Below are 13,648 nucleotides of genomic sequence, written 5' to 3' on the forward strand. Positions count from 1 at the left end.
TTGCTGGAACAAAACTTAAGTGGTCATCACTAAAACATTTTTTTAAAGATTTTTACTTATTTACTTATTTGAGAGAGAGTGAGTGGCGGGGAGAGGGGCAGAAGGAGGGGGAGAAGCAGACTCCACACTGAGCAGGGAGCCCAACACAGGACTTGATCCCAGGACCCTAGGATTATGACCTGAGCCAAAGGCAATCGCTTAACCACTGAGCCACCCAGGTGCCCCTATCATTAAACATTTAGAGCAGTACTGGTACATAGTACTCTATTGCTGAACAACAAATTAATCCAAAACTTAATGGCTTAAAACCACAAAAATATAATTTCCTTGGTCAGGAATCCACTTAGCTGGACTATTCTGGTTTAAATCTCTCATGAGATTATACTTGAATTTCAACTGTGGCCGCATTATCTAAGGAAGAGAGGGCTCGCTTTTGAGAAGGCTCTCACAGCCGGAAGTTGGTGCTGTCCGCTGGGGAGCTTATTCACCTCCATGTACCTACCTCCCATCATTAGCAGGGAGTCCTCCCATCTTGCACACATTCAAGGGAAGATCACAAAAGATGAATACCAGAAAATAGGGGTCACTGAAAGCTACACTGTAGGCTGCCTATCTCAGTGGGCTACTGTGTTTTTGTTGGTTAAATAAACTAAATACGGGAGTGTCACTGTATTTCCTCATGAGTCCCTCAGCAATGGTGGTTAGAAAAACCATGAAGGAATCACAGGAACAATTGGAAAGTCAAGTCTACTATCTTCAAGGGCTCATCTGAAAAGACTACATTAATCAAATGAATTTCTTTAAATAGATAAAATATGTATATATAGTTTTTATCCAAAGAAGACAAACTTTATTAGAAAATGATGAAGTATTACTGAATCCACCAAAGAATTACAGTAGTCTATTATGTAGGATTATTCACTAACTATAGATTAATTTAGGTCTTTGTTCCATTATAGTCAAAGGTCATGAATTGGTATTCAGAATTCTGGAACTGCTGCTTCTATGATAAAGGAACTGTCACCTCTAAATTAGGAAAATAAGTGGAAAAGGACATAAGCAACCCCAGCATCAGGATGCAGGGGAGAGGGCAAGAGCCACCGAGCTCACGCGCCATGAGCATCCCATCAGCCGGCCCTGCTTCCCTTTTCACTTATAAACCTCAAAAATGTACTCTGGCCTAGCCGTGCATGGAAAAAGAAAGTACACAGTTTAAAAAACAAACTGCAAAGTGGTATTTATTTACATTCAAATGTGAATTACCTGTACACACACAAATTTAAGAGGCACAATCTGTTATGCACAATAACTATATAAATTTCAGTACATGTTATACATGGTAGCATCTGTTCAATCAGTGGTTGGAGTGAAAACACAGTACCGAAACATTCCTGATACAAAATAAATTACTCATTCACATATTCTACTCATACAACAGTTAATATTTAAAAAGTTAATGCACTTCAAAAAACACTAGTTACATGTACAGCCAAAACGTATTCTTTTACGGAAAATGTCAAGATTATGAGGCATAAACGATCCCTTTTGGGATGCATTTTGATTTTTTAAATAAATAAACTACATTGATTTCAAGACCATTTATACAGAGGCCCCTAAAATATGATTGAAGATAGACATTGCTTTGTATTTTTAAAGGCGTAACTATACTAAAGAATACGCTAAACTTTTGCCCCCAAGTTCCAGCACCGCCGTTCTCTTTTTTGGACACGATCAAATTATTTAAATTCTAACATTAGTATGAGATTAGCTGCCCTGTTTTGCAAACTGTTTCCACTAAAAAGTGGTAACAGATCTTCCTGAACTATCTCATGTATTTGAGAGAGTCAAGATTTTTTAAAAAATGTTAAAATGCTTTAGGTTAAAGCTGATAATATATGTGGAGACTTTGATAGATTGAATACTTTCCTCTTAAGACCTAAGCAAAAAGATCTTTTCCAATTTTAAAGTCTATTAAAGATTCATATCAAGTCCAAGAGAACACTTGAAGATTTCCATAATGCAGTGAAGGATTCATCTTTGGCATTTCTCCGTTAGTTTTAAAATAAAATATGTCAACAAACATTTTTTACTTTTCTATCTACTTACTAGACAATCTGTACACAAAACTATGTGATTGAAATTGTGTTTTAACAGCAATCTCATCGCTTACAATTTTTTTTTTTTTTTAGATCTGCAAAAAATATTAACATTAAGCTTTTTACTGTGAGAAGCTGAAATGTTCGATGTTGCTGAAATGTCTGCTTAGTTCTCTTTTTCGGTGACTGGAAATTGAATAACCTTTAAATTCAACAACAGATAAAGCAGACATACTTTTTACATTAACAAACATGTTGACCAGAGTATAATCTTTGAATATTAGTATGAAGCATGCATTAAGGAAAAGAAAAAAAAAAAAAAAAATCCTTCAACTTTGGGCATCACAGTAATAGAACTACTTGCTACATTTTCTTTCTTGGTCCCTGTAGCATTTCTAAAAGGAAACAAACAAAATCAAAACAAAACTGCTACAAATGCTGATTTGTAGAAATTTTTCCACATTGCCCTCCACATTATATTGCCACATTACTTTCAATGTTTAATTTTTTTTTTTTTTTACTCGCATCACATACTAACCACCTTAAGGCTAAAAGCAGTCCAACTGGGACTACTGTAAAACGATAGTGGGAAACAACAATATTTTACAAGTGAGCATGTTTTCCTCATTCAAAACTAATACATGGAAAAAAAATCTCAGTAAAAACTGAATCAAGTATGATTGGATAGTTCAAATGCAAGCTACATGCTCCCGGGCTTACTGAAAATAAACAAAGAAACAAAAACATAAATACTGTGGCTAATTACTGGTACTTATCAATGTCTGCAAAGGTCTTGGGTAACAAAGAAGAGATAGTAATGATGGCTCTATTGTAACATTAAGACATGTGTAAAATGAAATAAATAATTCCCAACTGTGTTTAATCAGGCAGAATCATGGAAATCCAAGCAGAGAAAGATGATGATGTCAACCAAAGAACTGGAATATACATTGGTTACATTTACTGTCTGGTATTAAAACACCTGAATAAATCTGTAGCTATTTTAGAAAGAAAGTTGATACAATAAATAATTTAAAAATCTGAAGAATGCAGGTTATGTAAATAGGACACGTAATGGAATTTGTGAAAGTAAATTTATTACATAATATGGCAGTTACTGAACATTATATATGCAGCTTATATTCCTAATACTGCTATCTCCCAGCCAATGTAAAAACCTGACACCAATACTGTCCTTCAAGTATAGTTCAAACTAATAGTTACATGTGATATCCAAGTAAATCAATTACCAGCTCCTGCTAATACAATTTAGTAAGAACTGGGAATCGTAATATTGGCACTAGGCAATGTTTACAGAATGTCCTTTTAAGTGCATGTGGTTATCTACTTACAGAATCCAGAAAACAAAACCACCCATGCTCCTGCAACAGTTTTACTTCAACTCTATCATGTGAAAAGTATTTGTCGGAATGAGATCTCTCCAAAATCACGTAGGCTCAATCTGGTCACATTTAATCCTAAAACCAAACGTTATGTAAAATTCTGTGTATCTAAATGCTACCTTTCAGGTAAATTTCTGAGTATTTTAGAGACTTTTCTTTATTGGAGGAGGTGGTCTGATAAAGAGGAAGTGCTCATCAGACAATCACAAATAATCATTCCTCCATAATTCAGTTGAAGTTGGTCTTTTGTAAATGCTTATTGGGAATTTCTAAAGCACTGACTTGGAGAGGCCAGGAGCCCCCATCAATCCCTGCTTGGATAGCCACTCCTGTCACCACTGCCAGGTCAGGGTCTACAGAAGTGTTGGGATCCTTTCCAAAGAACTCCTGAATGACTTGGCGGATTCGAGGAATACGAGTAGAACCCCCAACCAAAACCACCTCATCGATCTCAGTCTTCTCCAGGTGGCCTTCTTTTAATACTTGCTGAATGGGTACAAGTATTTTCTGGAAGAGATCTTCATTAAGGTTGTCAAAGAGCTTCCGTGATATTTCTGTTTCAAATAACACCTGACTTTCTCCACTTTTCTTTTCAGAAAGCCCAGCTCCAACCACGCTGTTTACATGGTGGCCATCAGCAGGAGAAAATCTGTCCTTTGGCAGGTCAGTGTCACTATTCTGAGGCTCCTTCTTGTCCTTTTCCTCCACTGTTAGTAATACTGACAACTGAGCAGACTGATGAAGAGTCAGATTTAATTTGACCATTTCCACAGCTTGTCTTAATCTGTGAATTTCCTCTTTCCTAGAGGGTAGAAAGCCGTATGTTTGATAGATCTGTTTATATAAATACTGAAGAAGTCTTTGATTGAAGTCCTGTCCTCCAAGTTTATTGTTTCCTAAGTTAGAAATAAAAAGGCATATGTTATACTTATGTATTTGTATGTGTACGTGTATATATATATATATATATATATGTATATATATATATATATGTGTAGCATGTATGAAAACAATATACTAGGAATAACAAATCTCTTGCTTAACATACTTAACTATTTAGATTTTATTCAAAGACTGATGTAAAATAATTGGATTAAAATAATTTTAACTCTAATGTATATTATTTAAAAACAGTGGATAAAATTTTTTTAAGATTTTATTTATTTTATTTGACAGGCAGAGATTACAAGTAGGCAGAGAGGCAGGCAGAGAGAGAGAGGAGGAAGCAGGCTCCCTGCTGAGCAGAGAGCCCGATGCGGGGCTTGATCCCAGGACCCTGAGATCATGACCTGAGCCGAAGGCAGCGGCTTTAACCCACTGAGCCACCCAGGAGCCCCTGGTTAAAAATTTTTAATAAAAAATGAACTATCACTTAATGATATCAAATAATTTTTCCAAAGATAAAAGTTGATGAAAGATTAGCTTTTAATAGCAATTTAAAAACACTGAATGTTACTCTCAAGAGAAAAAAAAGTCTTAATAATTAAAAAGTAACAGTAGCTATTTTATCTTTTTCTTTCAATCCTTTTGCTTGCTTAAGAGCTAAAATTTAAAAAAGAAAGAGAGAGAGAGAGATTTAAAAGCAAAAGATTAATGTTAATACAAATCCCTGGCATTGAATACGGTTCTAAAGAGTCCAGGTAGGAAAAAGAAAAATGCTAAAGTTAGACAACCTATAACTTATAGCTTCACTTTTCAAACAGCCTCCATTCTTGAAATTAAAAAAAAAAAACAACAACAAAAAACAAAAAAAAAACTTAAAAGATTTAGAATACAAAATCCTATAATTTCCTAGGGAACACTATTACTAGATTTTCTAAACATATTTTGTAAAACATGTTATCAAATGAAATAAACTGATCACTCTTCATTTTAAAGGATTTTTCTTTTTTCATTTTTTTATTAACATATAATGTATTATTTGCCTCAGGAGTACAGGTCTGTGAACCATCAGGCTTACACATTTCACAGCACTCACCACAGCATATACCTTCCCCAATGTCCATAACCCAGCCAACCTAACCCTACCCCCAACCCCACAACAACCCTCAGTTTGTTTTGTGAGATTAAGAGTCTCTTATGGTTTGTCTCCCTCCTGATTCCATCTTGTTTCATTTTTTCCTTCCCTACCCCCCATGACCCCCTGTCCTGCCTCTCAAATTCCTCATATCAGAGAGATTATATGATAATTGTCTTTCTCTGATTGACTTATTTCACTCAGCATAATAACCTCTAGTTCCATCCACGTTGCTGCAAATGGCAAGATTTCATTTCTTTTGATGGCTGCATAGTATTCCATTGTGTATATATACCACATCTTCTTTATCCATTCATCTGTTGATGGACATCTAGGTTCTTTCCATAGTTCCGCTATTGTGGACATTGCTGCTATAAACATTTGGGTGCATGTGCCCCTTCGGATCACTACATTTGTCTCTTTAGGGTAAATACTTAAAGGATTTTTCTTGCTTTCTGTTCCCTTCACCACAGCCGTGAAGTCCTACTGGCTGAGTGAGCTACAACTGGCAATGTATTTATTTGCTTGATAGGGTGCTCATTTTTTTTTAGACTTCACTTTTTGTTATTATTATATATATAAATGGTGGTTATAAAATCACATATACAGACCACCAAAATGAAGTCCAAGTATAGTGAAAAAAAATTGTTTTTTTTATTTCTATTGATTTATTTTGGAGAGAGCAAGCGTACGCACGTGCGAGCAAGGAGAAGAACAGAAGGGTAAAGAATCTCAAGCAAATCCACACCAAATGCAGAGCCTCATACGGGGCTCAATTTCATAATCCTGAGATTGTGTCCTGAGTCTAAAGCAAGAGTTGGATGCTTGACCAACTGAGTCACCCAGGTGCCCCCTGAAAAAAGTTTTAAAATCAACACATTAGGTGTGCTAATAAGAAAAGCACGTCTGAACCTCTTTCAGTCTCCATGTATTTTTCTTACCAGACATTGCTCGGGTTAGAAACATTCCTCCTTGTTTATTCAGCAATGACACATCTAGAGTTCCTCCGCCCAAATCTATCACCAAGACATGAAAGACATCAGCCTTGTGGAGGCCATAGGCCATAGCTGCCGCTGTGGGTTCATTTATTACCCTCAAGATCTTCAGTCCTGTAAGATTGGTTGGAAGGAAGAACAAGTCATCAGAGGACAGCATTATCAAAATTCCTTCCCACTCAACCTCATACCATGTTAATGTGTTTTATGTGACAAGGACTCCACTGAGTAACAATGGGAGCAGTCACAAACCCATCAAAAATAGTGAAATGGGGGCGCCTGGGTGGCTCAGTGGGTTAAAGCCTCTGCCTTCTGCTCAGGTCATGATCCCAGGGTCCTGGGATCAAGCCCTGCATCGGGCTCTCTGCTCAGCAGGGAGCCTGCTTCCCCCTCTCTCTCTCTCTGCCTGCCTCTCTGCCTACTTGTGATCTCTGTCTGTCAAATAAATAAATAAATAAATAAATCTTTTAAAAAAAAATAGTGAAATGGGAATGATAAATATTGGTTGTTCTAAATGGAATCATTAAAATCATCTTAAAAATTATTAATATAAGAAAAGCCCAGATTTAGTGGAATATATCATTATGTTCTGTATTATTTAATATTTAATTTAAAAAATCCTAGCCCCTTTTAATTTTCATTATTTTACTTGGGAATAGAAGAGTAATAAAACTTTAATCGTTATACACTATAATAAATTCCTGTGGAAATGAAATAAGCTTACTACGCTCTTTTTAAAGTGAGCGCAGTGAAAAAAAATTTTGTTTTTTTATTTCTATTGATTTATTTTGGAGAGAGCAAGCGTACGCACGTGCGAGCAAGGAGAGGAACAGAGGGGTAAAGAATCTCAAGCAAATCCACACCAAATGCAGAGCATTTGAAAAAAAGCAGGTAAGTAAACAGAAGAGATTATAAAAAAATTTTAGATGTAGATTTATTCCTCTCTACCCCTCCCACTCACACCACAGACCATAGAGCGTTCCCATCGGTACAATGACTCTTAAAAACGTACTTAAAATTTAAGACTCTCAAATGTAAATCTGAAATATACAGCAAATCTGATCTTGAAGGTAATGCAAAACAGTGAAAGTTTAGGCACAAAAGATCAGATTTCCTTGCACAAACTTCCTACTTTAACCAACTGCCACATGTCATGAGTGGTTGGAAAGTAATATGGCATTTATGTATCAGGAGCCATAAAAAACTATTCCAATTCTGAAGAATTTATTTAAAAACCTTTCATACCTTTTCCCTTAGCTCTCTCACTCCGCTCTGGTCACACTGACCAACTTCCCATCTTCGTAAGCACTAGCAAATTCCCATTTTATGGCTGCTACACTGACTATTCTCTCCCCTGCCACACCCTTCCCCTATACATCAGCTTGGCTAACAACCTCGTCGTCTCCTTCAAATATGCTTAAACGTTATTTTCTCAATGAGGCCTACCCGACCACTCTAAAACCTGCAAGGTCCCCCACTTCCTGATCACCACCAGCAATCCTCTTCCTGTTCTGTTCTTTTTTTCTTCCATAGCATGTTACTTTCTGATGTATGTTTTATCAGGGTTCTCAACCAGGGGCAATTCTGCCCCTTAGGGAATATCTGACAGCATTTGAAGACAAAAGGTTGTCACTACTTGGAGAGGAAAGGGCAGCTAGCACCTAAAGAGCAGAGGTTAGGGGTGAGCTAACTGACCTATACTGCACAGGACAGTTGCCCACAACACAGAATTATCTAGCCCAAAATGTCAATAATGCTAAGAGTGGGAAACCCCAGAATATACTTATCTTTAATACAGACTTTCTGTTTCCCTCCAGTGGAATATAAGTTCCATGAGAACGGAGATTTATTTGTTTCATTTACCAAGGCACTCGATATTTAATGAATGGCTTCAAATGAGTTCTCTTCTACCTCAGATTTTCAAAAAAATATTTCAGTCATCTTAACATTAAAGAAAGTTTGTAGAAAAAAATTCCTCATTGCTAATGTGCACCCACGTTCTCAGCCTTTGTTAGAGGCCTACCTGACTGGCTATTGTCATAGTATGTTGCAACTTACATTGTGCTATAGAATTTTCTTAATTTTTGTTTGTAAGCATATCAAAATCCACCTAATTAACCCACTTTGGGTTTATTTATGTGCCTAGTTAGGTGGTTTTCAAAGTGATACACCTTACTACGGAAGATTTTCAACCTAAGAACATTTTGAGAAAAATATAGCTCAAGCAAGGGTGATATTACCTGCAAGGTTAGCCGCTTCAATTGTTGAATTTCTCTGTTTTAGATCGAATTCTGCTGGTACAGAAATAACAGCATTGGCAACTGGCATTCCAAGATATTCCTCTGCCATTTCCTTTAACTTCAACAATAGTCTAGAGCCAACGTATTCTGGGGTAACGGTGATGGTCTCATTACTTGTCACAGAAAACTCAACCATTCCGTTTTTGTTTAAAACCTGTGGATAGGATTTGCCAAAAAAAAAAAAGAAAAGTAAAATCATACATATACACATACACACATATACTTAAATATATACATACACACTGGACTTACTCAAGAAAAACTTTATAAGGTCATTTATTTGTAATCTATCATTTACTAAGATTAGAAGTTATTAAAAGCTATACTTTAAAAATCCATAAAGTGAAATCTACAATAACAGCAAAATAAAAATAATCCATCATCAAGCATATGAAGGCAACACAGAAGATTCTTAATATATATGTTAAATGAATGAAAGAAAAAAAGATGAAATATATAAGGAATAAAAGTTGCTGGATCATGTATTTGACTTAGGATCTTTTTTATTTAGTTAACTTGTTTCCAAAAATAATAGATACCTGAAAAAATGCTCTGGAACATATTAACAAGAATAATTTAGTACTTCATTATGTTCTTATCCAAGAATCAAGTATCACTTGAGGAAGGTGAGTAGCAACATGGGGGGTTTAGGGGGTAGGAAAAGAATAAATGAAACAAGATGGGGTCGGGAGGGAGACAAACCATAAGAGACTCTTAATTTCACAAAACAAACTGAGGGTTGTCGGGGGAGGGGGGTAGGGAGAGGGTGGTAGGGTTATGGACATTGGGGAAGGTATGTGCTATGGTGAGTGCTGTGAAGTGTATAAACCTGGCAATTCACAGACCTGTACCCCTGGGACTAATAATACATTATATGTTAATAAAAAAATTTTAATTAAAAATAAAAAAAAAGAATCAAATATCACTTACATTCATATTTCCATGAAAACATGTATTAGGTCACTATCCCTGCTAATGTGGTTGTGCATTTAAAAAACTAGGTTAATTCTAAAACATACTATCCTACTTTCACCAAAGACTATTCATATCAAGAGTAAAGGGAATTATTCTTCTAAGAAATTATAAGAATTCTACCCCCATCATTCTAGACTACATAATTAGGTTTCAATGATGAAAACTTGACTATCTACCAACCTATCAGGGAAAAATAAAAACAAGCTACAGATACTATTAAAATGAGGCCCAAAGACACTATCCTATCAGATCCCACATGAAACATAAACAACAAAAATCACAACACTTAGAAACTTAAAAAACTCCAAATATCATTCTAAGGAACCATGTCATATTGTTGAGTTTCAAACAAGTCATAAAATCGCATGCCTCTATTATCTCTTTTTTTTAAAATTTTATTTTTTATAAACATATATTTTTATCCCCAGGGGTACAGGTCTGTGAATCGCTAGGTTTACACACTTCACAGCACTCACCATAGCACATACCCTCCCCAATGTCCATAACCCCAACCCCCCCTCCCAAACCCCCTCCCCCCATCAACCCTCAGTTTGTTTTGTGAGATTAAGAGTCACTTATGGTTTGTCTCCCTCCGAATCCCATCTTGTTTCATTTACTCTTCTCCTACTCTCTCTCTTTTTAAGTATATAAATATGATTATCCTAACACAGAGAGCATCTATCCATCTATCTGGACATCCATCCATCCATCCATAGTACATGGGGCTTCATTAGCCTTCTTGCTACAATGGAAGAGCTAAGCAGGCAGGCAAGCAGACATCCATCATCCCTCCATCCAACCATATTTCATGGGGTTTCATCAGCTTTCTTGCTACAGTGAAAAAAGAGCTAAGGAGATATTCTGAGAGAAGATATTCTGAAAATGGCAAAGCAAGAACACAGTAGCTCTGTGAAGCCCATGAATTAACTCATCCTGGAATTGCTGTAGGACAACCTGTTATAATGTAGCTTCCATGCAGACTCAGTAAATTGAAACAGAAGGTTTTGTAACTTGAGGCCAAGGCATCAACTGAAACAGTATGCTGAACTAAAATTACAATAGATTTTTAGCTTAATCACTTACCTTAAATGGGTATCTGCCAACTTCAGCCTCCAGCTCTTCTGGGGTAAAAATCTTGCCTATGAATCTCTTGGCATCATATATTGTGTTCTGAGGATTTGAATCTGCCAGCTCTAAGCTTTCATAACCCACATATACATCACTGTCAGTAAACGACACCATGCTGGGTATACTGATATGCCCATTTTCATCTGGAATGACCTTTACTTTTCCCGTACCAGGAAAAAACACGCCAACAGAACAGTAGGTGGTACCAAGGTCAATGCCAATCACTTTAGGAGTAGGCAACGGTAAATACTGTTGTGCCAAATAGCCAGCCAACAGGAGAGTCAAAACAGCTGATCCTGAAATATAGGCAAATTAAAATATATGTTTTATTAAACTAGTACAATATGCTAAATTACCATAGCAAAGTCTCTTTAATATCACTCTTTGAAACAAGACTAATGCACTCTCAAATATTTTCTTTTATAGTACTATAGATAACACTTCCCTCAGACATCAAGTTTTTCATAATGCAAAACGACTATAATACTGTTAAAATGAAGAAACAACCAAAAAAACAAAAACCAAAACCCTGTAGTTGTATGTCTGACTACGTCACCTATGGGTGAAGATAAAGTAAAAACATAAATAATTGTGCTGATGCTGACAGGAAAAGCCATTTATCTCTACCAAAAACTAGATAAATGGAATATAGATATAATTCAATTTCTTGGTCAATTAATATTTAGATCTCATAGCTTTATAGACAACTTTATCATTACTAAAAAGAAACTCCATTATTAGAATTTCGACAGCAAAAACTCTGTTATTGAAGGGCTAAAACTTTTTATCCCCTCATGTTCTTTTTCCTTTCAAAAGGATGAACTGGATAAATTGGGAAAATTATTTTGAAAGTTGTTTAAATATGAAACTGCTACTTTACAACAGAATTAATTAACAGAAACAATTAACTTTTTCTGTATTTAAATACGAATTAAGCAAATACTTCTTGCAGAAGTTAATATTTAGGGAAGGAGAACCATAAATGTCTAACCCTAAATGCAACATAAAGCTCCCTGAAGGCAGGTTTTATTCTCTGTTGTATCCCTTGCACTAGGAATGGCTCCTAGGACACAGCAGATTCTCAACAAATAATGATTTAAAGAAACACACACACATACATACACACACAAATATGAACAAACGCCACGCAGATCGTAAACATTAGGGATGAAGAAAGATGCCACTTCGAATTTACAAGTAATCTGTTACTTGGTTTCAGGAGACTATGTCCATACGTGTTACATACGACCCAAAACGTCAATTGGCAGGAGTCTGTTTTACTAATTGTGAGCTCATCCTCATCAACACATAACTCAAAAAAAAAAAAAAAAAAGAAAAGAAAAGAAAAGAAAAGAAAAGAAATCAAGTGCCAACCGCACTTTCCTCTAGCTCCTACGTGGAGAACGCCAGAAACATTTCATTATCTTCTCGCTCGGGGACGGCTGATTACTAACCCAGACTGGCGGAGAGTGCATCAGACTATACCTCCAAGAGGCCTGGCCTTCTCAAAACGCAGCATCCCCTGCGTCTACAGCTCAGGCCGCCGGTACTGCTCTACAAAGGGGTCCTGGAGACGCACGTTCTTGCAGCCTCCCAAAGGCCCCAATTCAACCAACGATTCAAAATCAACGACTTTTCGAAAAGAACCCTTCCCGAGGCCCGATGTCCCTGGGATGTACGCAGAGGGTCGCCGCCGGCCCCACATGGCCTACTCTGGCCCAGACCGTTTCTAGACGCGACCCTCAATCCGGCGCCCCGAAGAACCAAAAACCGCCTTTAAGTCACCTTTCCGGAATCTTTCCCACTGCGCCAACTGGACCCAGGAAGTGACAACCACCCACGCCCATCCCGGCCTCCCCAAACTGCGCGGGTGCCCACAACAACCACAAGGAACCCCTGGTCACTGACCTAAGATCGTCATCTCTCCAGCCATCACAGTCCCGCGGAAGAGGCTTGGGATGACTGTACCAGACGTGAGGTGCCGCCCCCACGCCGTCTCCCAGCCCCGAGGCTTACTGGGTAATGTAGTTCTCTTGCTCCAACATAGTTAGAGAAGCTACGGCTCTGACCAGAGATGGGACTTCATTTACCGTCAGGTCGCGGGGCTGAGAGCCTCCATTCAACCGCTGCCCGTGACGTCTAAGCGCCCTCCCACGCCACTACTACGGAGCCAATTAGGCTGAGGTTAAGGAGAGCCAAGAAGAGCGACTGCAGTTTATAATCAAACCCGAAGCTCCTGGAGCCACGTTAAGGTAAAAACACACCATTTCTTTAGCACCGCCCCACTGCTTTGCATTCTGGGAAGTGTAGTTCGGGCCTATTCCTCCCCCCCCCCCCTCCGCCCCCCATTCGAGGTAGGGAGAGTGAGGAACCTTAGGTGCTCGCTTTGTTAAGCCGTGTTCCTATCCCAGGCCTAGGTTCAGAGCCTTTGTCTTTTCGTTCTTCCTACCTTTTTAAAGAATGCTCCTTTGCCTGGGATCTGGATGGGTTCTGGATGGGATTCCTCTAAACACCGCACACCCCTCCCGCCGTCCTACGAGAAACCCCTACCTCCTTGCGGGCGCAGAGGAAGGCCGGAGGGACAGCCGTGTTAACTTCTAATGACATCATCAGCCCGCTGCTTTTGTTTTGGGATAAATGAGTTCAAGCAATCTTCAGCGAATGTCATTTATCCAAGAGAGCAGGGACGCGTTTTCTCAATTGCTAATACTGAAGTCGGCTGTTGTAAACGGAA

General features: G+C 37.8%; 1 protein-coding gene across 2 annotated transcripts; it reads right to left on the minus strand.

The window, feature by feature from the left end:
• Positions 1-1,211: 1,211 nt before the first annotated feature.
• LOC111151051 (heat shock protein family A (Hsp70) member 13) lies at positions 1,212-12,920 on the minus strand. 2 transcript variants are annotated; one of them, XM_022508784.1, is made up of 5 exons: positions 12,823-12,920; positions 10,870-11,210; positions 8,752-8,965; positions 6,458-6,625; positions 1,212-4,395 (listed from the first exon to the last, which is right to left on the minus strand). In XM_022508784.1, the coding sequence occupies exons 1-5, from the start codon at positions 12,845-12,847 to the stop codon at positions 3,728-3,730; spliced, it is 1,416 nt and encodes a 471-aa protein (XP_022364492.1). In that variant the 5' UTR covers positions 12,848-12,920; the 3' UTR covers positions 1,212-3,727. The 2 variants fall into 2 exon arrangements, with proteins under 2 accessions (XP_022364492.1, XP_022364499.1); XM_022508791.1 differs by lacking the exon at positions 6,458-6,625.
• Positions 12,921-13,648: the final 728 nt, after the last annotated feature.

Source organism: Enhydra lutris, unplaced genomic scaffold (assembly GCF_002288905.1).
Source record: "Enhydra lutris kenyoni isolate GAN:26980312 unplaced genomic scaffold, ASM228890v2 scaffoldscaffold2, whole genome shotgun sequence".
NCBI lineage: Eukaryota > Metazoa > Chordata > Mammalia > Carnivora > Mustelidae > Enhydra > Enhydra lutris.